This window comes from Myotis brandtii, unplaced genomic scaffold (genome assembly GCF_000412655.1).
Source record: "Myotis brandtii unplaced genomic scaffold, ASM41265v1 scaffold343, whole genome shotgun sequence".
In the NCBI taxonomy this organism is placed as follows: Eukaryota; Metazoa; Chordata; class Mammalia; order Chiroptera; family Vespertilionidae; genus Myotis; species Myotis brandtii.
In genome coordinates, this window is record NW_005363209.1 from 2,214,906 (window position 1) to 2,234,021 (window position 19,116).

At 40.3% G+C, this 19,116-nt stretch overlaps 1 protein-coding gene across 2 annotated transcripts in view; it reads right to left on the bottom strand.

The window, feature by feature from the left end:
• KLHL32 (kelch-like family member 32) overlaps window positions 1-19,116 on the bottom strand; it is a 203,056-nt gene that overhangs the window by 96,031 nt on the left and 87,909 nt on the right. For both annotated transcript variants that reach the window (XM_005871470.2, XM_005871469.2), the window contains exon 4: window positions 18,496-18,603. In XM_005871470.2, the coding sequence (XP_005871532.1) occupies window positions 18,496-18,603 (108 nt within the window). The remainder of the gene's footprint in view (window positions 1-18,495; window positions 18,604-19,116) is intronic.

Here is a 19,116-nt window from a genome sequence, read left to right on the forward strand (position 1 = left end):
TAATAACCTCCTAACGATTGAACTGTTTTCTCCTTTGCCCCCTCATGCTGTTTTTACTAATATCAGTCAAGTTGATTCTTTAAAAACATAAATAAAATTATGTCACTCCTTTATTCAAAACTCACCAATGACTTTTTACGTCATTGAAAAAAATCCAAATTCTTCACTGTAACATAAAAAGTTCTTTGAATACACTGAGGACCCTAGTGTTTACAACTAGCTGCTTTCTTTGCCAATCACTCTTCCTCAATATATCAGCCTCTTTGAATACACTGAGGACCCTAGTGCTTTCTTTGCCAATCACTCTTCCTCAATATATCAGCGTGGCTCACTTGCTCATGTCCTTCACACCTCTGCTCAAATATCATCTTCCCTGAGAGGCCCTATCTGAGCATTCTAGGTGACACAGAACCCCACTCTCCAGCCCTCATTCCCTATCTCCTTATTCTGCTTTATCTTTTTCACAGCATTTACCACCTGCCATTTAGTCCATATTTGTCTATTTGATTCTTTTTTTTTGTTTCTCCACTCAAAGGATAGAAGATCCAGAAGAACAGAGACCTGATCTATTTTGTATCCCCAGTGCTTAGAACAATGCCCAACACATAGCTCTCACTTAATATCAGTGAATTTATTTTATAACAAGTTATCGATAAATTAATTTCTAAGTATATTATAAAATTCAGAATTAATTTTTAATCTAATTTTAATTAGTCTTTTCTGTTAATTAATTTAACCTAACAGAAAAGAGGGAAAAGGACTATAATCTTATTCTGAAAAGTCTTTATAGCTCCTTTTCCTTCTAGTCAGAAGGAGAAGCCTGCATTTCCCCAACTCCTCCAGGAGAGAGGCTTTGACTGACAGTCAGGAAATTATTGCAGCTCCCATCACAGGCGCAAGAATGTAGTATATTCTTGCAGAAGAGGCATGGCCTGAGGCACAGAATGGGGAATAGATGGATTAGAAAGGTTAGGCTTAGCCTTTAAATCCTGTCAGTTGCGCTTATTACACACGACTGGCATTCATGATAACCTCCCAGGCTCGGTAATGCCAAACACAAAGGCAGATATCACAGAGAGACAAGAGGAATATTCTACAGCATGTGCAACGTGTCCAGCGGGCCCCCTTGGAGAAACCCTCCCATGAAAAACCCTGCCAGGATGGTGTTTGTCTATGTTTTACTGTTCTGTAGTTGTTGTTTTTCTCTCTCTCATTATAACGTACGTTTTTCTAAAAGACACTGTATCACAGAAAATCCCTAGGTGCTTTTAAAGGACCCACTTTGAAAAAAACAAAAAACCTACCAGGAAAGCTGGGTCTCACTGATGGAAACAGAACCAGCGTTTCAAGCGCCAGTTGCACTGGAGTCTTTTCAATTCAACTTTGTTGATCTTTGGTGACTGGTTGTTCTGATGTGTTTTCCCAGAGAATCTGTGTTTGGGCAGGAATACAAAGGTTCGATATCCTCACAATTCACAGTATCGTGAATTTGTCTGTCACCTGCCTAGGATAATTGGCTGAGGAAGAGCCTCCTGCAGAAGGAAGGGGTCTCAAACATGCCCATGTATGGAGGACAGCTGAGCCAGTCCTGCAAAGCCTATGTGGGTCACATTGAGGTCTTTCAGAAACAAATGTCCATCAGCATCTAGTCTGGCACTCAATGCAGGACAGATGGGAGGACAGGCCACTTGAGGACCGACCACCTACAGGGAGGGAGGTTGTCCCCAGAGAGTTCAGAGCAGAGTGGAGGAGCGGAAGCTAATGTTTAGTATCTTGACACATCCTGTCACTCATCAAACTGGAGGAGCTTAGCTCAGAGGGAGGCATCAACAACAGACAAAACATGTCTGAATAACAACAGAGATCAAGAAACATAAGATGCTAAAAGCCACGTGGTCCAGGATGCAGTGGGGAAGGTGAAAAACATTACAGACACCTAACTGGGCTGGGCACTGCCTCTGCTCAATGATGCTCACCTGCTCTAGTGGAGACGGGGCTGGGGTTTCTCCAGGTTAAACAAAGAGGTTGTGATGCAATCTCAGGTGGCTCATGAGTACCTCTTGTTCACAGGGCCATCTGCATGGAATATTATCTCCCGGCACCCACTCCTATCTGACCTCCAGCTGGCAGAATGCAGAGGGGCTGAACTTGGAAGAGAGGAACTGGGCAGTGCTAGCTGGGGAGCTGACCATCTCATGGTGGAACCTCCCCTGCAGCTTATGGCAAGCTAGGTCATGTGACCCGAGGAAAGGTCCACAGCTGAGCCCTACCTCAAATGCTGAGACTCCACTCCTTTTGATCAACTTGGGATAAGACCTGGCCGGTGGATGTGGTCAGGGTGACACTGGCTGGTGTGACAAAGCAATAGAGGTAGAAGCGACAATTGCAGTAGAAGGTGGTGGTCTCTAAAGTTACCAGTGAGAATTATTACATCAGAATTCAGTCATGAAGTGGTCCCATTGCCCTGCTGGAAGGAGGCACTCTTGAATACTTAGTCCGAATGTGTCCTTAGTGAGTAGTTGAAACTGTGCAAACTCTAACGAAGACCCTTCAAACTAGAATGAGTCTAGGGCTCCTGGTTTCAGTTCTTCAGGCAGGACATGGGACCCAAAACAATGGAAGAGGAGTGAGGGGTCTCGGGTGACATTCTGCACAAGGCATGATGGGATAGGCCACCTCCACCAATGCCCAGACCTCACCTGGCTGGCTCCGGGAGGGCAGCGCTAGGACTGATGTGGTACACAGACCCCATGGTGTCCCTGCCATTCCTTCTGCAGCTCCTCCTCCCACATCACTAAGCATCCACCCTCTCAAATTGGTCTTGTTATTCTTTTCCTTCTCTTTATTTTCCCTCCCACTTTTATGTTGCTTCTTAAATTAGTTGCTGGTAGGGATTTTCTTGAATCATCATGAGAAGTCGTAGGGTGACCTTTTCCTCCTCCCTTATGAACAGTAAGTCAGCTTCTTCAGAAAATTTTATATCTCATGTCTTCAAAGCTATCTTCCTCATTTCTTGCTTTAGGAAACTTTTATTTTTTGTAATGTATTTTTATTGATTTCAGAGAAGAAGGAAGAGGGAAAGATAGAAACATCATTGACTGGCTGCCTCCTGCACGCCTCCTATAGGGGATCCAGCCCGGGCATGTGTCCTTGTCCGGAATCGATCCCGGGACCCTTCAGTCCGTAGGCTGATGCTTTATCCACTGAGCCAAACCGGCTAGGGCCCTTCAGGAAACTTTTAAATTGATTACTTCTGGGTTTGTGGATAGAGTAGCCTGAAGGAATTGAACATGTTAAAGCTAGACAGCTAAGGTCTTTACCAAACACACAACTGCACACAGGAACACAAGCACTTCTGTAAGTACTCTTCAACTGCAAATTAAAGGTGGCGTAATATTATTTATGAGAATAAATGAGCACATTTCCCCTCTTTTTAATATTTTGTTTATTTGGGATTTTTTTTTTCTGTATAGTAAAGCAAAATGTCAAATTATCACAATTTTGAATTTATAAACCATCAAGTAAATTAAATAAAACTGAATAAATAAATGTTAAATGATCATATATTCAAGACACATAAAACCCTTTGCATAAAGCTCTTCAAGAGAATTCTGTAAACAGAACATGAACCATAAGATCTAGCTATGAGAAACTGCTATGAATGTAATTTTTGTTTCTATTCTAAGTGTAAACTAAGGATATTTTTATCCACAAGGTGGCGCCTATGTTTAAAGCAAAAGAATTTTATCAATTATTCATGTACAGCACCTCTACCACTGACACCTTAAGTTTATTTTTAGGAAAGAAAATTAATCAAGTAAGGATAATAAAACATATGAAATCTATTTTAAAATGTTTCTAACATTTGAGAAATGTTCATAAATATTTCTGTTGAAATGCTTGATTTAAGCAATACTGGTTAGAATTCAGTAGTTTTCCATAAATCAGGTCCCAATATTTGAATGTAGTTCAAACTTTCTGTCCTTGTATTTACTAGTAGAAACTCTCATGATGTGACCCCAACCCACTTTTTACAACTTAATTACAATTCTGCATCCTTAGGTCCCTCTGTTAAAGCCAATAGTCCACTGTCCACACTCAGGCAATACCTTTTTCTCCACCTTGATAATCTTCATCCTAACTTCTTCAATATCCATATGTCAAAACCCTACCCAGTCTTCAAGATTCAACTCTAAGTCCACCTCCCATACAAAGCTTTTCAAGGTCTTCCCTCCCTGCAACCTCCAGCTGGGATTAATCTCCTGGGGCTACAAACTACCACAGACATTGAACTAAGCCCATGGGCTCTAGGTCACTCTGCCTGACTTTAAATCCTGGCTCCTATACTTACTGGCATAATGAAATTGGGAAAATGATTCAATTCTATGTGCCCAGTACAATGAAAACAATACCTATCTCAAAAGATTGTTTTAAGAACTGAGAAAATGCTTTGTATCACTACAGCTGTGTATGGCTCTGTGTCAACAAAACAGCTTAAACAAATATGGGTTTTATTTTTTCCACAATACTTGATTAGGCAGCCCGGCGTGCAAACAAACCAAGCGCCTTGTATTTTCCTATGTGGCTAATCTTAGCCTATGGTTTCATGGCAACAAAATAGCTGCCATATCTCTAGACATTGCATCTCCATTCAGATCAGAAAGAAAAGAGAAGGCAATAAAACAAAAACCTCGTGCCAGCTAAGTCTGTCATTACTTATCAGAAAACAATAGGTTTCCTACAACCACTGCCACATAGACTCCCATTTACATTTCATTTGCCAGGTCTAGGTCATGTGACTACCATAGCTGTAAAAGAACGCAGGAAGTTGACTTTTTATGGCTAGAAGCACTACTGTCTCCAATCTAACTGGAGCTCTGTACAAAGATAAAAGAGGAAATGGATGTTGTGTAGGCAGTCAGAGTGTAGACTACGGCTCATAACACTGTTTCTACAATGGTAAATCTGCAATAAATGCTAACTATTATGTTTCTTTTTCATGCAGCTACGCGTTTTCGCCCTGAATGAATTATGTGTGTGTATCTTATCTCATGCTTTACCTATGAGAGCTGGATGGCAGGGTCTATGTTTTCGCCCTGAATGAATTATGTGTGTGTGTGTATCTTAGCTCATGCTTTACCTATGAGAGCTGGATGGCAGGGTCTATCCTATTTTATGTTCATGGCTGTTGTACATCCTGGAAGAGAACCTACTAGAATTATTTAGTAAAATTCACAGGTTTGAAACCTACAGTCCCTGAAAGAAATGTTAAAAGATGTCAAAAGTGCTTTTCCAGCGGTGACGACCTCCCCACGACAACCTGCCTCTCGCTAAGGATCTCATCCCTCTCCAGAAGAGGAGAAGAGGAAACACAAGAAGAAGTGCCTGGTGCAGAGCCCCAATTCCTACTTCATGGAGGTGAAGTGCCCAGGATGCTATAAAATCACCACCATCTTTAGCCAGGCGCAGACGGTAGTGTTGTGTGTTGATTGCTCCACTGTTCTTTTCAGCCACCAGGAGGAAAGCAAGGCTTACAGGAGGATGATCCTTCAGAAGGAAGCAGCACTAAAAGCACCTCGAATCAAGATGAGTGGGGAACATCCCAGTAAACATAATTTGGATACAAAAAAATGATGTCAAAAGCCTTCATAGGGGAGCCTGGTCACATGCTAATCCTCATCAAGGACTATCTAATTGAAGGTGCTAAATGAAGGGACACTTAGACATTTCAACTAATCGTTGTAATAATGTATCCACATAAAGGTAACCATTGGGTTGTGTTGTATATAATACATTTGTGATTTGATGATTGAGCCCTTAATTAACAAATTTTTCTAGGGGGCTTCCTTCCAAACACAGTAAGAACACTTGTACAAATTTTGACTCTAAAAGATTCAAAATCAAATGTTTAAAAGTACTACTTTGAGCCACTTCCTTCTCCCTTTTCTTCCCCTACAGGCACATATCCCTTAACCTCTAAGGAACCCCATGAGACTTGTAACCAGGGCCCCCTCTTCTCTGACTTCCCAGTGGGACGAAGCAGCCCAGCCTAGGCTCTCCTGTTACTTCCATGCCCTTCCTTGTTTCCCTATTCTAAGTGAGTTTTTGCTGCAGCCAATACATTCTTATTTGCTTTTCTTAAAAAAAAAAAAAAAAAAAGGATGTAGCCTGGCCAGTGAATGGTGTAGCCTAGCCAGAATATGTACAGTATAGCTCAGTGGTTGAACATCAACCCATGAACCAGGAGATTGGGGTTTGATTCCTGGTCAGGGCATATGCCCTGGTTGCGGGCTCCATTCTCATCATTGATGTTTCTATCTCCCTCTCCCTCTCCCTTCCTCTCTCTTAAAAAAAAAGTTATCAATAAAAAACATAGTTTTTTTTAAAAAAGAAAGGTGTAGATATCACTTTGAGATTCTATTATCTTCCTTCACATGTTTACACAAGGTCATTTGGTTTATGTAAAATTTCTAAGGTTACAGACAAGTTGCAGAAGCATAGCCTAGCCTTCTCTAAGATGCCAAGAAGAAACCTTGGAATAGATGAGGACTCTAACATTACACTACCAGGAAAATCTGGTAATTTTTGCTATCTTGCAATAATTCTGTTTATTACCATTAATGTGACTTAAAGAATTTTCCAGTCCATAGACATTGCTGTTGAAATCGGTTCTTCCTTTCCTATTTTAGGACAAGTGGAAGGATGAGGATTAAATACTCTATCTAGGTGCCCGAGAAGAGAGGGAAGAAAGAAGTCAAATGGAATTCTTAGCTGTGGTGTGATCAATGCTGAGATAGTGGTCGCCGCAGGGTGCTGTCACAGCACTTGCCTGGGGATGCCTCACTTCACTGAAATTGCAAATAATTCTTCATATGAAAAAGCTGGGTTCCTTCACATTGTCTGAGCAAGCCCTACTCTTTTTTTTTTTAGCTCCTTTTCCATTAATGTGACTTTGGCATTTCAAAGCTCTGAGATTAATCGTTCTGTCAGCTAGTCATGTCCAACACAGTGTTCTTCATTATGTTTAAATTAACAAAATATATTATTTAGCAAAATGTAAAGATAAATTATATACACTTACATCACCTTTAAAAATGGCCTCATTATTTGAGAAAGCAGAACAAAGTTTTGATAGTTTCTAACATTAAGAGAAAGAAGCGGTCCCAGCAATTAAATACAATGAAACATGATGGTCATTACCAGTTATAAAAAAGCCACATTAATTATTAAGGCTTACTTTTATAACTAGTGCTCTTTCAAGTGTGATGAACACAGGAGGTTTCATCCCATAGAGCAGTGGTTCTCAACCTTCTGGCCCTTTAAATACAGTTCCTCATGTTGTGACCCAACCATAAAATTATTTTCGTTGCTACTTCATAACTGTAATGTTGCTACTGTTATGAATCGTAATGTAAATATCTGATATGCAGAATGGTCTTAGGTGACCCCTGTGAAAGGGTCGCTCGACCGCCAAAGGGGTCACGACCCACAGGTTGAGAACCGCTGCCATAGAGCTTTACTGATGAAGCTGGGCTTCTCCACACAGACCTAGTTTCTTATAATGCTAGCATGAGCAGAGAAGAAAGAAACATGACTTAAAATACTGACAGCCAAAGACGGAAGGTCTCTGAAAAAATGAATAGGGTTGAAGCCATTGTTCATGTGTAGCTGGCCACTGCTGTGCTACTAATGAGTGCCGGAGCAGAGACAAAAGCAAAGAGCCAAAAGGAATGATTGCACTGTGGTGCAGTCCATGCTGAGAGAGCGGTGGACACTGGGTGTTCAGGAGCACCTGGCTGGGGACCCCTCATTTCATGGAAGGAAGCTGTGAAGTAATTCTTCCTATGAAAACTATACCATTAATATCCAGTAGTACTCTACAAAGAACTAAGGCTCTATTACTCATTCTCTTATCTGAACTAGTGTAACTTTTGGAGCATTGAATATCCTCGGGTACTTCATTATGCTCCATACACAGTAATAATTCAGGCCCCTGGTAATCCATTTCTAACAAGTGCAATAGTGTGTTGGTCTGACAATTGGAATCACTCTGAGAAAACATTCCCTGAGCATTTTTTTCATCAATCCATCCTTAACTTCTAGTAAGTCCTAATACATAGTAGGTGCTCACTAAGTACTTGATGACTTAATGGATCTCAATTTGAGAGTAAACTACAAATGGATGGTTTCTGTGAAGTACACAAAGAAAATAAATATTCACAAATTAATTTAGGACATTCAATGGATATCTTCTTAAAATATAAATCTTCTTAAAAATTATGTTTGGCCAGTTATGTTTTTATCTTGAAATTAACCACAATTTTGCCATCAATTGGTTTTCTTTTAAAAAATCTTCTATTTAGAATTGTAAAATTGCCATATACTACTACTTCAGACAGATACTGAATGCTTCCAGCAGAGGGCTCAAGAATTCTATTTTAAGGAAAGAAGTTTAAAAAACTTATTATCCAACAGCAGCTATTATAAAACTCTTTCAGAAGGCAATTCACACACACATTACTCTTGATCAAGTAATTCCAGGTCCATAAATTTATTTAAAACAATCCAAATAAAAGGAAAAAATGGATTATAATAACATGCCATTAGTTACATATTATGCATTTATGGATGTTTACCTAATTCAAGAAAAGAAATTGAAGTAAATTATAATAAAAAAATCTATATATAATTACTTAGGAATATGGGAAAATATCAGGGAAAAAATGGACAGATAATATACAATGTGTAAGTAAGTGAGAATTTTGGTGAATATTGTTTTTCACTTTTATTCTTGTTTATGTTTGTGTGAACATCTGAGTGATTTTTTTTTCATTTTCAAAAATGAAAAATGTAATTTATTTTTATAGCATTTGTATGTCCCATATTTTTAGTGATAAAAATAAGGATGGAAAAAATTTAGGAAGGAGGTGAAATGGCTTATTTATGGAACAACTTAGGAATTTGGAGACATTTCATGTTTGTAGGCAGAATGAATGGGGTGTAGCATTTGTTCATGCCTACAAATAACATTTAAATGCCCCGGGATTCCAAAAACTTCCAGACAGAGGTCCCAAATCTCTTTATTTACTTTATTGATTTACTCATACTCTATCTCATTTTGAGAAGAATCTGAGGTATCAATGCAAGCATTTAAAAATTAGGAACATAAGTATTTTGAGTTAAACAAAAAATACTATGAGATTAGAAGAGGATATTTACACATATACATATATGTGTATATATATATACACAAACATATATGTATATATATGCATATGAATATGTACTCATAACTATTAAAAGTAAACCACAAATGTGGCCCTAAGCTCCCTAGCATAGAAACTAAAAAGAGAATCATGAAATCTAATACAAGATATAAAAATATCAAAATACTAAAATAATCCTAGCTAGCTTCTCTAGGCCCTGAGATCTAATGGAAATTTTCCTGCTGACATTAAAGGTATCATTACAATCTACAGATGATGTCTTATAGGATTGTAAACTGAAACCTATATAATTTTATTAACCAATGTCATTCCAATAAATTGAATAAAAATAATTTAAAAAATCAAAGAATATCATTGAATGACTATACTTTTAATACCATCAAAAGTAGATTTTTTATAGGAAACTGCATAAAAAGTAAAAGTTAATAAAAAGAACCTTAAAACACAGACATTCTGTTTTGATTTTCTACCATGATCCAGGTGTAAAATTTAGAATAGCTGAGCAGTGGTTCTTATTGACAGCAGCACAACTTTCTAGGGAGCAATTTGGAAATTTGTACAGGTATTTTTGGTTGTCCCAGGAGGCGGGGACACTACTGGCATCTACTGGGCAGCAGCCAGGGATGCTAGATGTTATGCAAAATGTAGGACAAACCACAAAGAATTGACTTATATCCTGCACATTTGAATGCCCTGCTGGACATGCACATAAGTACAAACAGTTTATAAAAATCTAAGCCCAGAATCTAACTCTGTTTCATATATCAGCACAATTTTGTGTGTGTGTGTCAGGACACACTAAAATTTCCAGGAGTGCTACCACAATAAAAACCAAGAGAAGACTATTGTTTTGTTTTGTATGTAATTTGACTAAGAGTTGTTCACTATTTTAGAAAACCATGTCCCTTAGGGAGTGCCTCTGTGGTATCTCAGTTCCCAGAAAAGCATTCAGGTGTCAGTCTGCATCTGTATGCAGTACCTGCCCCCATGGCCATTCCACCTGGAGGTGTAGATAGGTGACTATTTCATTATGTCTTCTGAAAGGGTTCTGCCCAGACATTTACATACTGAAATAAACATTATTTTTATTGTAATGTCTTTCCTTCTGTTTGTTCTTTACATATCATTAAGGCATGCTTATCGATAAGGTAATTTGTGTGAGTAGGTTATATTATCTAAAACTTTCATTTCAGGATAGTAAAGGTGGCCTTTTTATATTAAGATCTAATAGATGAGGTTGAGAACCACCAAATCAGATGGACAGACTGCATATCTTCTGGGAATCCATTATGTATATAATTTCTCTCAAATGAACTTTTAATAAGAGCTCTCCAGCAAACAGGCTGAGGCTAGGTACAATCATTCTGTTACTGAACAGGGGAAAAGTTCATATACTTAAAGAGGCTCACATCTTCTTATCAAAAATGGGGATCTAATCAAGATTCTCCACTAAATAAACTGTCAGTCTCCCTCCACTCAGAGGTGATTTGATGGAGCACCTGAAGAATTTCCTTAGAGAATAACTTTGAGTGCAGATGATCAAGAAAGAACACAATTGTAATGATTTCTGCTTAGAAGTATTCCAAAACAGGAGTTACTGAGCAAATGGCTCCTCGAACATAATAAAGAAAAAACCCCATATGGACACCATAAAATATAAAATGCTTGGCTATAGAACTTGGTGCTGAGACATTCAAGAGAAACAAGTGCACATCCACCCCCAATTACCGAAGTGGGTTGGCCTTCTATTTTGAGTTGCTGGACATTAGCTGTTTCTATTTTGAGGGATTTCAGCTAGGAAAGGACTGATTGTTTAATGCTCCACTCTGACATAAAACCATTATCAAGAGCATACAGGAAAAACTCCCCTTCCTATTCCCTAGGCTGGCAGTAGGGTGGGGTTGGGAGATAGACAGAGTTGAAAGGAGAGTGGAGAAAGAAGGGCAACAAATCCTCCTCATTTGAAGCGAGTTTTATACAATGAAGACACGGTTAAAAGACAGGGGCCACACCCATCCTTGTCATCTACTATTACTGTATCTCAGATACTCAGAGACCCTCACAGTGTTACCAGTAGGCATGCTCTATTCACAAGAGCTCAAGCACCTTGGCCCAGAATTCATGCCAAGAAAGATGATAAATGCTATAAGAATACTGTTCAAATACATTTTGTTTTCAGTAAGTGACTGACTTCCACAATGTCCCAAAGGAAAATATCTGCCTACAATGTGACTACTACTCAAGCAGAATACCCGACTAATAGAAGAGAGTCTGACTCCATTTTGGATGTTTGACAGCTGACAGCTCTGAAGCCCCACCTCTCCCTCTTCCCTGCTTGCCCCACACCTGGGGAAAAGTACAGGTAAGTCCAAGCACTCTGCCCTGGTGCTGGTGGGGGGTTCAAACCATGCAAGTCCCTGCCTTTGTGGGGAACCTTGAGCTCCACCCCCTAACCAGAATAAATGGCGAAGCCGGTCACCCCTACTTTCCCTCTCAGGTCATTCTGGACCTACTTGGGAGCCTTGTAGATTATTAGGGAAATTCTAGGAAACATTATCTTAACCAAAATAGTGGGTTTATTACCAGATCGGAAAGCTGATGTCAGAAGTTTGGCCACAGTTACATTTCCTCCCACAGAGATATTCCAGACATTGAAGTGCTAAGCAGATAGCTTTATCATTCCTGCAGGATATACTACACCCCGGGTACACTGTGACCAGACAGCACATGCAGATTTAATGAGAGAGAACAGACTGGCATGGAGTAGACGCTCCTTTAGAACAGACCCTGTCTATAGGTGGGAGCCCCTCCCACATGACTGCCCTTGGTCTGAATCAGCTGTTCTCCAGGAGGAGCAGACAGGCTTTGGGCTCCGTGGAGTTAGTTTAGGATCCTCCTCTGAGAAAAGCAAGCTTTTGAGGGGTCAGTCTGGACCTGGACTTCTAAAATATCACTTCTCATTTTTTCACAATAAACTACTAGGTTCCCAATCCATCCTTATTACTTTGACCACCAACCTATGTCAAAGGCTTATTATATTTGACATCTTGAGAGCCATAAAAATTCCATTTGGCATATGGTTTTTGTCGTCAGTCAACACTGTCTATGAAACCATGCATGGGAACGTGTGACATCTTCACCCCCAAACAGCAAGCAAATACATCTGCATGCTTGTTGTTTCAAAAATCCATTGATAAACAGAAAATACCTCCAAAGGCAAATAAGGTAGAGTTTCAAAGATCCAAGAAAGCAAAAAGTCACTGGTGGAACTGAAACTCTCTCCCTTCATTTTATTCCTCTTAAACTTTCTGTGTCAACAACCCAGCTATGGACTCTGACGCATCTCTGACAAGAAGAAGGGGAGAGAAACGATTCCTTTCTGCACAACTTAAATATTCCTCGTTAGAATGCAGATTTTAAACTGTTCCCTGTAGGGCCTGGGGCACAGTGCAGGTGCCGTGGGGGGCCTTTTGGCCAGGCTTCTGCAGGTACTGCCAGGTGAAGAAAGGACTCTGCAGCTAAAATGTTCAAACCACTGACTATCTTAACACTGCTCCCATGAAAAGCATTTAAGAAAAATTTCTCCCAGATTTGTTCCATGTCAACCATTTATTCCAACCAGGTTATGTTTATAAGTAAATCTGATGGGGACCTTTTCCATGCAAACTGACACATCTATCCCTAAAGGGGTGGTCCACGGGAAGACAGTTCTCATCAAGATTCCTGTCACTCTACAGCCAGGCCTGATGCTCAGGTCTCCAAGGGAAAGTATTCTGCTCTGGAGAATACATACAGTTTCAATGATCATCAAAATGTAATGCTACCGTATTTGCCTTATCAGAGCTAGATACAAAAAAATCACATGGAACATATTAGAGAATCAACTGGGAATCAGGAAGAAAAACTTTATAATGTAAGACCATGAAAATTAAGGGACAGTTTCCTTTAGTTTTGGATTCCATGAGCATTTTTACATGACCAAAATTATAGCTTAAAAAAAAAGTTGTTTTCATTTCCAAAGACTTCAAACAGTAATATTAATGGTTATACAAGATAGCTCTGTGAGATGGTGCTAACACATTCTCTGAACCAGGGAAAGCTAATTAGGAGGGGTGTCCCCACAGAGATTGGTCCTTCCATGATGTGGAAGGAGTAATTGGATAATGAAGAGAAAAGCAAGAGGACAGAGATACCAAAGAATCGTTTTTCTTCAGATGCTCAGAGACGGCACAGCTGCTCATGGCTGACCAAGCTAGCAGTCCCTGGAGATGGGAAACTTTAAAGGGACTACAAATGTCACTATCAGTTGGTACATAGTTCCTCTTTACTGGGTTTCTCGAGTCTCTCCATCAGGCTATAAGGGGTGGAACAGGAGGACAGTTCTCTGAAAAGTAAGGGGAAGCTGACTAGGTTTAACATGGAAGGTATTTAGCATAGTACTTGGCATACAGTCTCTCTTCCTTGGTGTCCTCATAGCCAGAGTGCTAAACAGTGAACCTCATTGTGGTTCTCGGTCCTATTGGCTTCCATTTTGGGTCCAGTAACTCAGATTCCTAGAGGCTTATTCCAAGTCCTTTGGGGCTGGAAGTCCTTCCCCTTTCAGAGCAGCACTCTTCTCTCTATAAAAGGGTCTCGGTTTACCTGCTCCTCGTGGTCTGGCTGGGCTTTCTTAGCAACCTCTGCTTGCTGACCTCTTGTCTAGGATTTCTCCTCCCGGGCCACATCTCCATCAGAATCCCTTTTGCCCCCTTCTTCCTGGTGTCTCTTCTACTCAGGACTGGTCTCAAACACCAATTAATTCTTGGCCAGAATTGGAAAGTGAAGAGATTGAGGGAGGCCAGGGTAACAGGGTCCTCTTGCCCACAAGAGTTAAGTGAGAGCTTGTGGGTGTTTTTAGGTTCACCTTTCTCCCTAAAGCAGATCTGCCCAGTGACAGTTCACATCACACCATTTGCTTTCGGCCTAGCTCCCAGTGCCCGCTTAGAACAGGGCCTGCGGAGCAGCCTGGCTCCTCTGCCCCCCATGGCCGGCTCTGCTGTGTATGGCTGTGCAAGGTCACCATGGGGGCTTCAATACATCCTGGGCTCTGCTCAACCTGTATCCCAGGCAGGGTATGCCCACAGATAGGGCATGTCCCTAATTAGTGCAAAGGCAGAGTGTGTGCTTGCTCAGCCCTGTGATAAGAAAAGTGCATGCATTTTCAGAGGATGAACTAGCATTAGGGAAAAAGTTCACCTTTTCTTTAAAATCTCCTGGGTGAAATCTGTGACCAATTTTCAGAAGGCTAGGCTTTAAAGCAGTGTGTAGGAGGACAATGCACACATCTTGCTACACTGGGCGACATTCATTCATCACACCCACTCTAAACTGCCACATCTCTCCCCAGACAGCAACAATTTCCAGACACTAGAAATACTTACATTTTATACTGTGCTTACTACAACTGACTAAAGGTCTACTCAACTGTCAGTAGAAATGCTATAGGTAGAGAAATTCAATGTTATCCCAGATTTTTACAAGTCTAATGCATAATGTTCACAATAGTAAAAAACAATTAACAATTTGAAAAACTATGAATTTATCCACACTTCCATATTCCAAATTCTTTGCTTAGTGTTAATTTCAATTCCATAGTAAGAGAAAGCAGCTTTTTACATTTCCTAAGTATACTCCAATTTCACCTTTTGCCATCATCTGTGTCCATGTCTCAAAGGGAAGACAGATTTATTATATACTAGAGGCCCAGCACAAGATTAAATCATGCGTGTGTAGGGTCCCCTAGGCCATCAGGGACATGTCTGCTGCACCATGACACTTCGCACGCTCCGGGACACTGTCGGCACCTTGCCCTGGCCGCCGTGAGAGTCGCTGCTCGTTTGGTCTTTTATGATATAAAGTCATTGGGTGTTTAAGAAACCAAACTGCCATAGATATTGTCCAAGGAACACTATAGTAACCTCCATGCTGCAGCAAAGAATCATCACATACAGAGTATAGAGCAGCATCTCAGAGCCCTTGTGAACTGATGCTGGAAAGGCGTCCAGGTTGAGAGAACCCTCCAAAGAGTTCACTCTCTTGTCTGGCCAGTGTGGCTCAGTGGTTGAGCACCAGGATGTCAAGGTTTGATTCCCCGTCAGGGCACATGCCTGGGTTGCTGGCTTGATCCCCAGTAGGGGGCATGGAGGAGGCAGCCAAACAATGATTCTCTCTTATTGATGCTTCTATCTCTCTCTCCCTCTCCCTCTCCTTTCCTTTCTGAAATCAATAAAAAAAATATTTTTTAAAAAAGAGTTCACTCTCTAAAATGTCTAAACACTTCACCTCCACCAAAGTATAACAAGTATGACTTAACATTTTCTTAATGACATAGCACATTAAGAGAGAACAATGGCTTTGAGGTGATGAGAACTGGGTTTGACTCATAGGTCACTATACACTGGAGAATGGTCTCAGTCATTCACCGAACTTACTGGGCTTGTCGTGTTATGATGGGATCACTGCATTCTCAGGAGCTGTTGAGGTTGGTTAAAAGCACACATAAAGTGCTCAGGGCAGTGCCTTGGCTCTTGCAGGAGGTGCCCTATGAAATGCCAGCCCCCTGCCTGTCTCCTCAGTACATGATCTGAACAGTGGAGTTTTTACGTGTGCTGCAGGCTTCTCACCCTTCTGTGGGTGCGCATGTCAACAATGAGTCACTGGGCAGAATAAATGCAACTCCCGGTCTAGCCTTAGGAATTGCTTTTTTTTTTAAAGCACTAATACCAAATACTCTAACTATATATTTTTCTCATTTGGCTTTCTTTCTCCTCATAAAAGTGGAATATGAGCAAATGACTTCTAAGAAATAGGATATGGCTACCCTACTGCAAACTCGTCCCTCTTCCCAAGCAGTGTTTTCCCTCCAGAATGTCAGCTCCCCCGCCCCACCCCATACTATTTTCAGCTCATACTTCATAGACCTTCGTGCTGCAGGCTAAGTTTATATATGTTGTGAAAGAAGCACAAGGCAATCGAGGCAGACAGTAAGGCAGCCATTTATATTTGCCTGTGTATTTGACCTCCATCTTCCCAGCAATTTTTGTGCCCTTTTGTTTACTAATGATTTAAACATGCTTTGTAGCCTATAACCTCTGAGCTTAAAGCATTGTCAATGAAGCTAAGCAGAGAAACTATTTTCTTGGGTAGCTTTATAAAAAACACACACACAATATTTGCTATTTCATCCCCATTACACACGAGTGAAGTCTGAGCTGTGGGTTGTCAATCGTATTGTAGAGATGGGCAACTGCAGGTGTGACTGGAATTAAGGTGTGAAGAGAGAAATATACACAACACAAGCTGGTATCTTTCTTTAATCAAAGAAACCAAAGAGCATAAAACACATTATTTACTCACTTCACTGGGAATATTTTTTGGCAATTCTGTGGACAATAATTGTCTCCCTTATTTCCTAAGGCATGACATCTGGCCGGGCTGACACTAAACTTGTTACCCGTCTTCTGTCTACTCTGCTTTGTACTTGCTCCTTGACGGATGATGCCCGCCCCCCCGCCCACATCTATTTTCATTTCAGCTGCCAAAGTTGCCTCAGTTATTCTATAAAACATTTCTCAAACTCTACTAATTCAGCAGAGAATGGACAATATCATACACTTTAATATGCCTCCAAAGAAGGAAATTTAGTAGAAGAGTGAGGGCCCATCTTTCTTTAACAACTACCACCTTCTCTGTGAAGGTTTGCACTGATGGACCTGGTTGACCACACCCTCCCTTTTGTCCCCATGTGTTCTGTTTCTATTATACCTCCCATCACAGTAAGGATATATAATTCTTTATTTTCCTCTTTCTCCCAATAGGATGTGAGTCTGTCAAGAGAAGAGGCCCTTGCCCAGCTGGCACAGTGGTTAAGGGTTGACCCATGAACCAGGAGGTCAATTCCCTGTCGGGACACATGCCTGGGTTGCGAGCTTGATCCCCAGTATGGGGCATGCAGGAGGTTGCCAATCAATAATTCTCTCTCATCATTGATGTTTCTATCTCTCTCCCTCTCCCTTCCTCTCTGAAATCAATAAAAATATATTTTAAAAAAAGAGAGAGAGAAGCCCTGATTTTAGCATAGAAGACACTAGACCTAAGTTGGATTACATGGAATTAAAGAACAAAACTTTATAAAAGAGGATAAACATCCAGTCTGTGTCTGCATCGATTCAGTTAAGTAATTCTGAAATAAAAATAGGGGGAAGGGAGCAAAATGGGTGAAGTGGGTCAAAGGTACAAACTTCTGATTATGAGATAAATAAGCCCTGGGGATGTAATGTATAGTATGGAAACTACAGGTAACAATACTGTATTGTGTATTTGAAAGATGCTAAGAGAATACAATTAAAAGCCCTCATCACAAGAGAAAAATATTGTAACTATGTGTGGTGATGGATGTTAACTAAACTTATTGTGGTAATCATTTCACAATATATACATACATCAAATAATTATGTTATACACCTAAATCTAATACAATGTTATATGTCAATCATATGTCAATTAAAGATAACTTATAAAGGAAAGGTTTTGTGTGTTCTAATCATTGTTTCACTAACATAACACTAGTTAAGAACCACAAAGGTTGAGATCTGAATTCATATTGTCTTTATGCAGTTTTATTTTGATTTGCTGATAGCTGCACACTAATATGGCTCTTGTATTTGAGAGAGAGAGAGAGAGAGAGAGAGAGAGAGAGAGAGAGAGAGAGACTGTTGTTCTCTGGAGATGCATGTTAGTCCCATAACAATTTTAGTAATGAACAATTTTGCCTTTTAAACCATCACATTCTAATCTTGACACCTTGACTCTGAGATATTTGAGGACAGGGTGCCAAGATGCTAGACATAGCCTTTCGAGGCTTTACTTTTTTTTTAGTCTTGTTTTTAAGTCAATAAAGCCAAGACTGAGTCACTGAGCTTCAGTGATAGCAATGAGAATTCAAGTTATCTTGCAAACTCCCGTATAATAGTCCTTTAGGATATTTTAAAATTATACCAACAAACCACTGAGCTAAGATGAAAATATTATGTTCCCTGGGTCCTATTTAAAATCATACTGCTTTACTTACCTTTCCATCATGTAGCTATAAAATTAAAGATGTGAAAATTTTTTAAAACATCAAGATGCATAACAAGAAATATAACGAGATCTCATGCCTCAAGGAGAATCTCCTCTGATTAGCTACAGTTAACATGTTCGGCCTCTTAGATGACATTTTGTACCATACCTGTCCTGTGTATGCGAACTCCAGAGCCTGCTTTAAGCCTAGGCTGGTCACACCATGCAGATTCACCTCGTCAGCTCCACTTTCCACCATACAAAGACTGAACATTGCCTGAGGCGGGAAAAAGGAAGAGACAGAGAGTTATGGGACTTAAAAAGCCAGGGAACAAGACAAACTCCTAGAGAGACTAGAAAAGAAAAAAGTTTTATAGGTTAAAGACTGATACTGGCTTCTGCAATGCTTTGACAAAAGCTTCGCCGACACAAGCCACTGCAAGTCACTGTCTCAGCAGGTACAGTAATACACAAAGAACACCCCACACGCAGACTCTCATTTACTCCCACAGCCCTTCTCTGGGGTGACTGTGTTTAGACTCACTCACTGAACTCATTCTCTGGATCCTGAGATCTCATGAAATGTGCAGCACTCCTAAACATACTTGTCAACAGGACATGGAAAGCACACCCTTGTCTTCAACTGTTCTTCCTTTATTCCCCATCTCAATGACATAGCTCATTCCTCTCTTCTGCTACATTATCACACCCTCTATTCCAGTGGTTCTCAAAATGTGGCTCCTGGGCTGCCAACATCAGTACAGCCCAGGAAATTGTTACAGATTCTTGG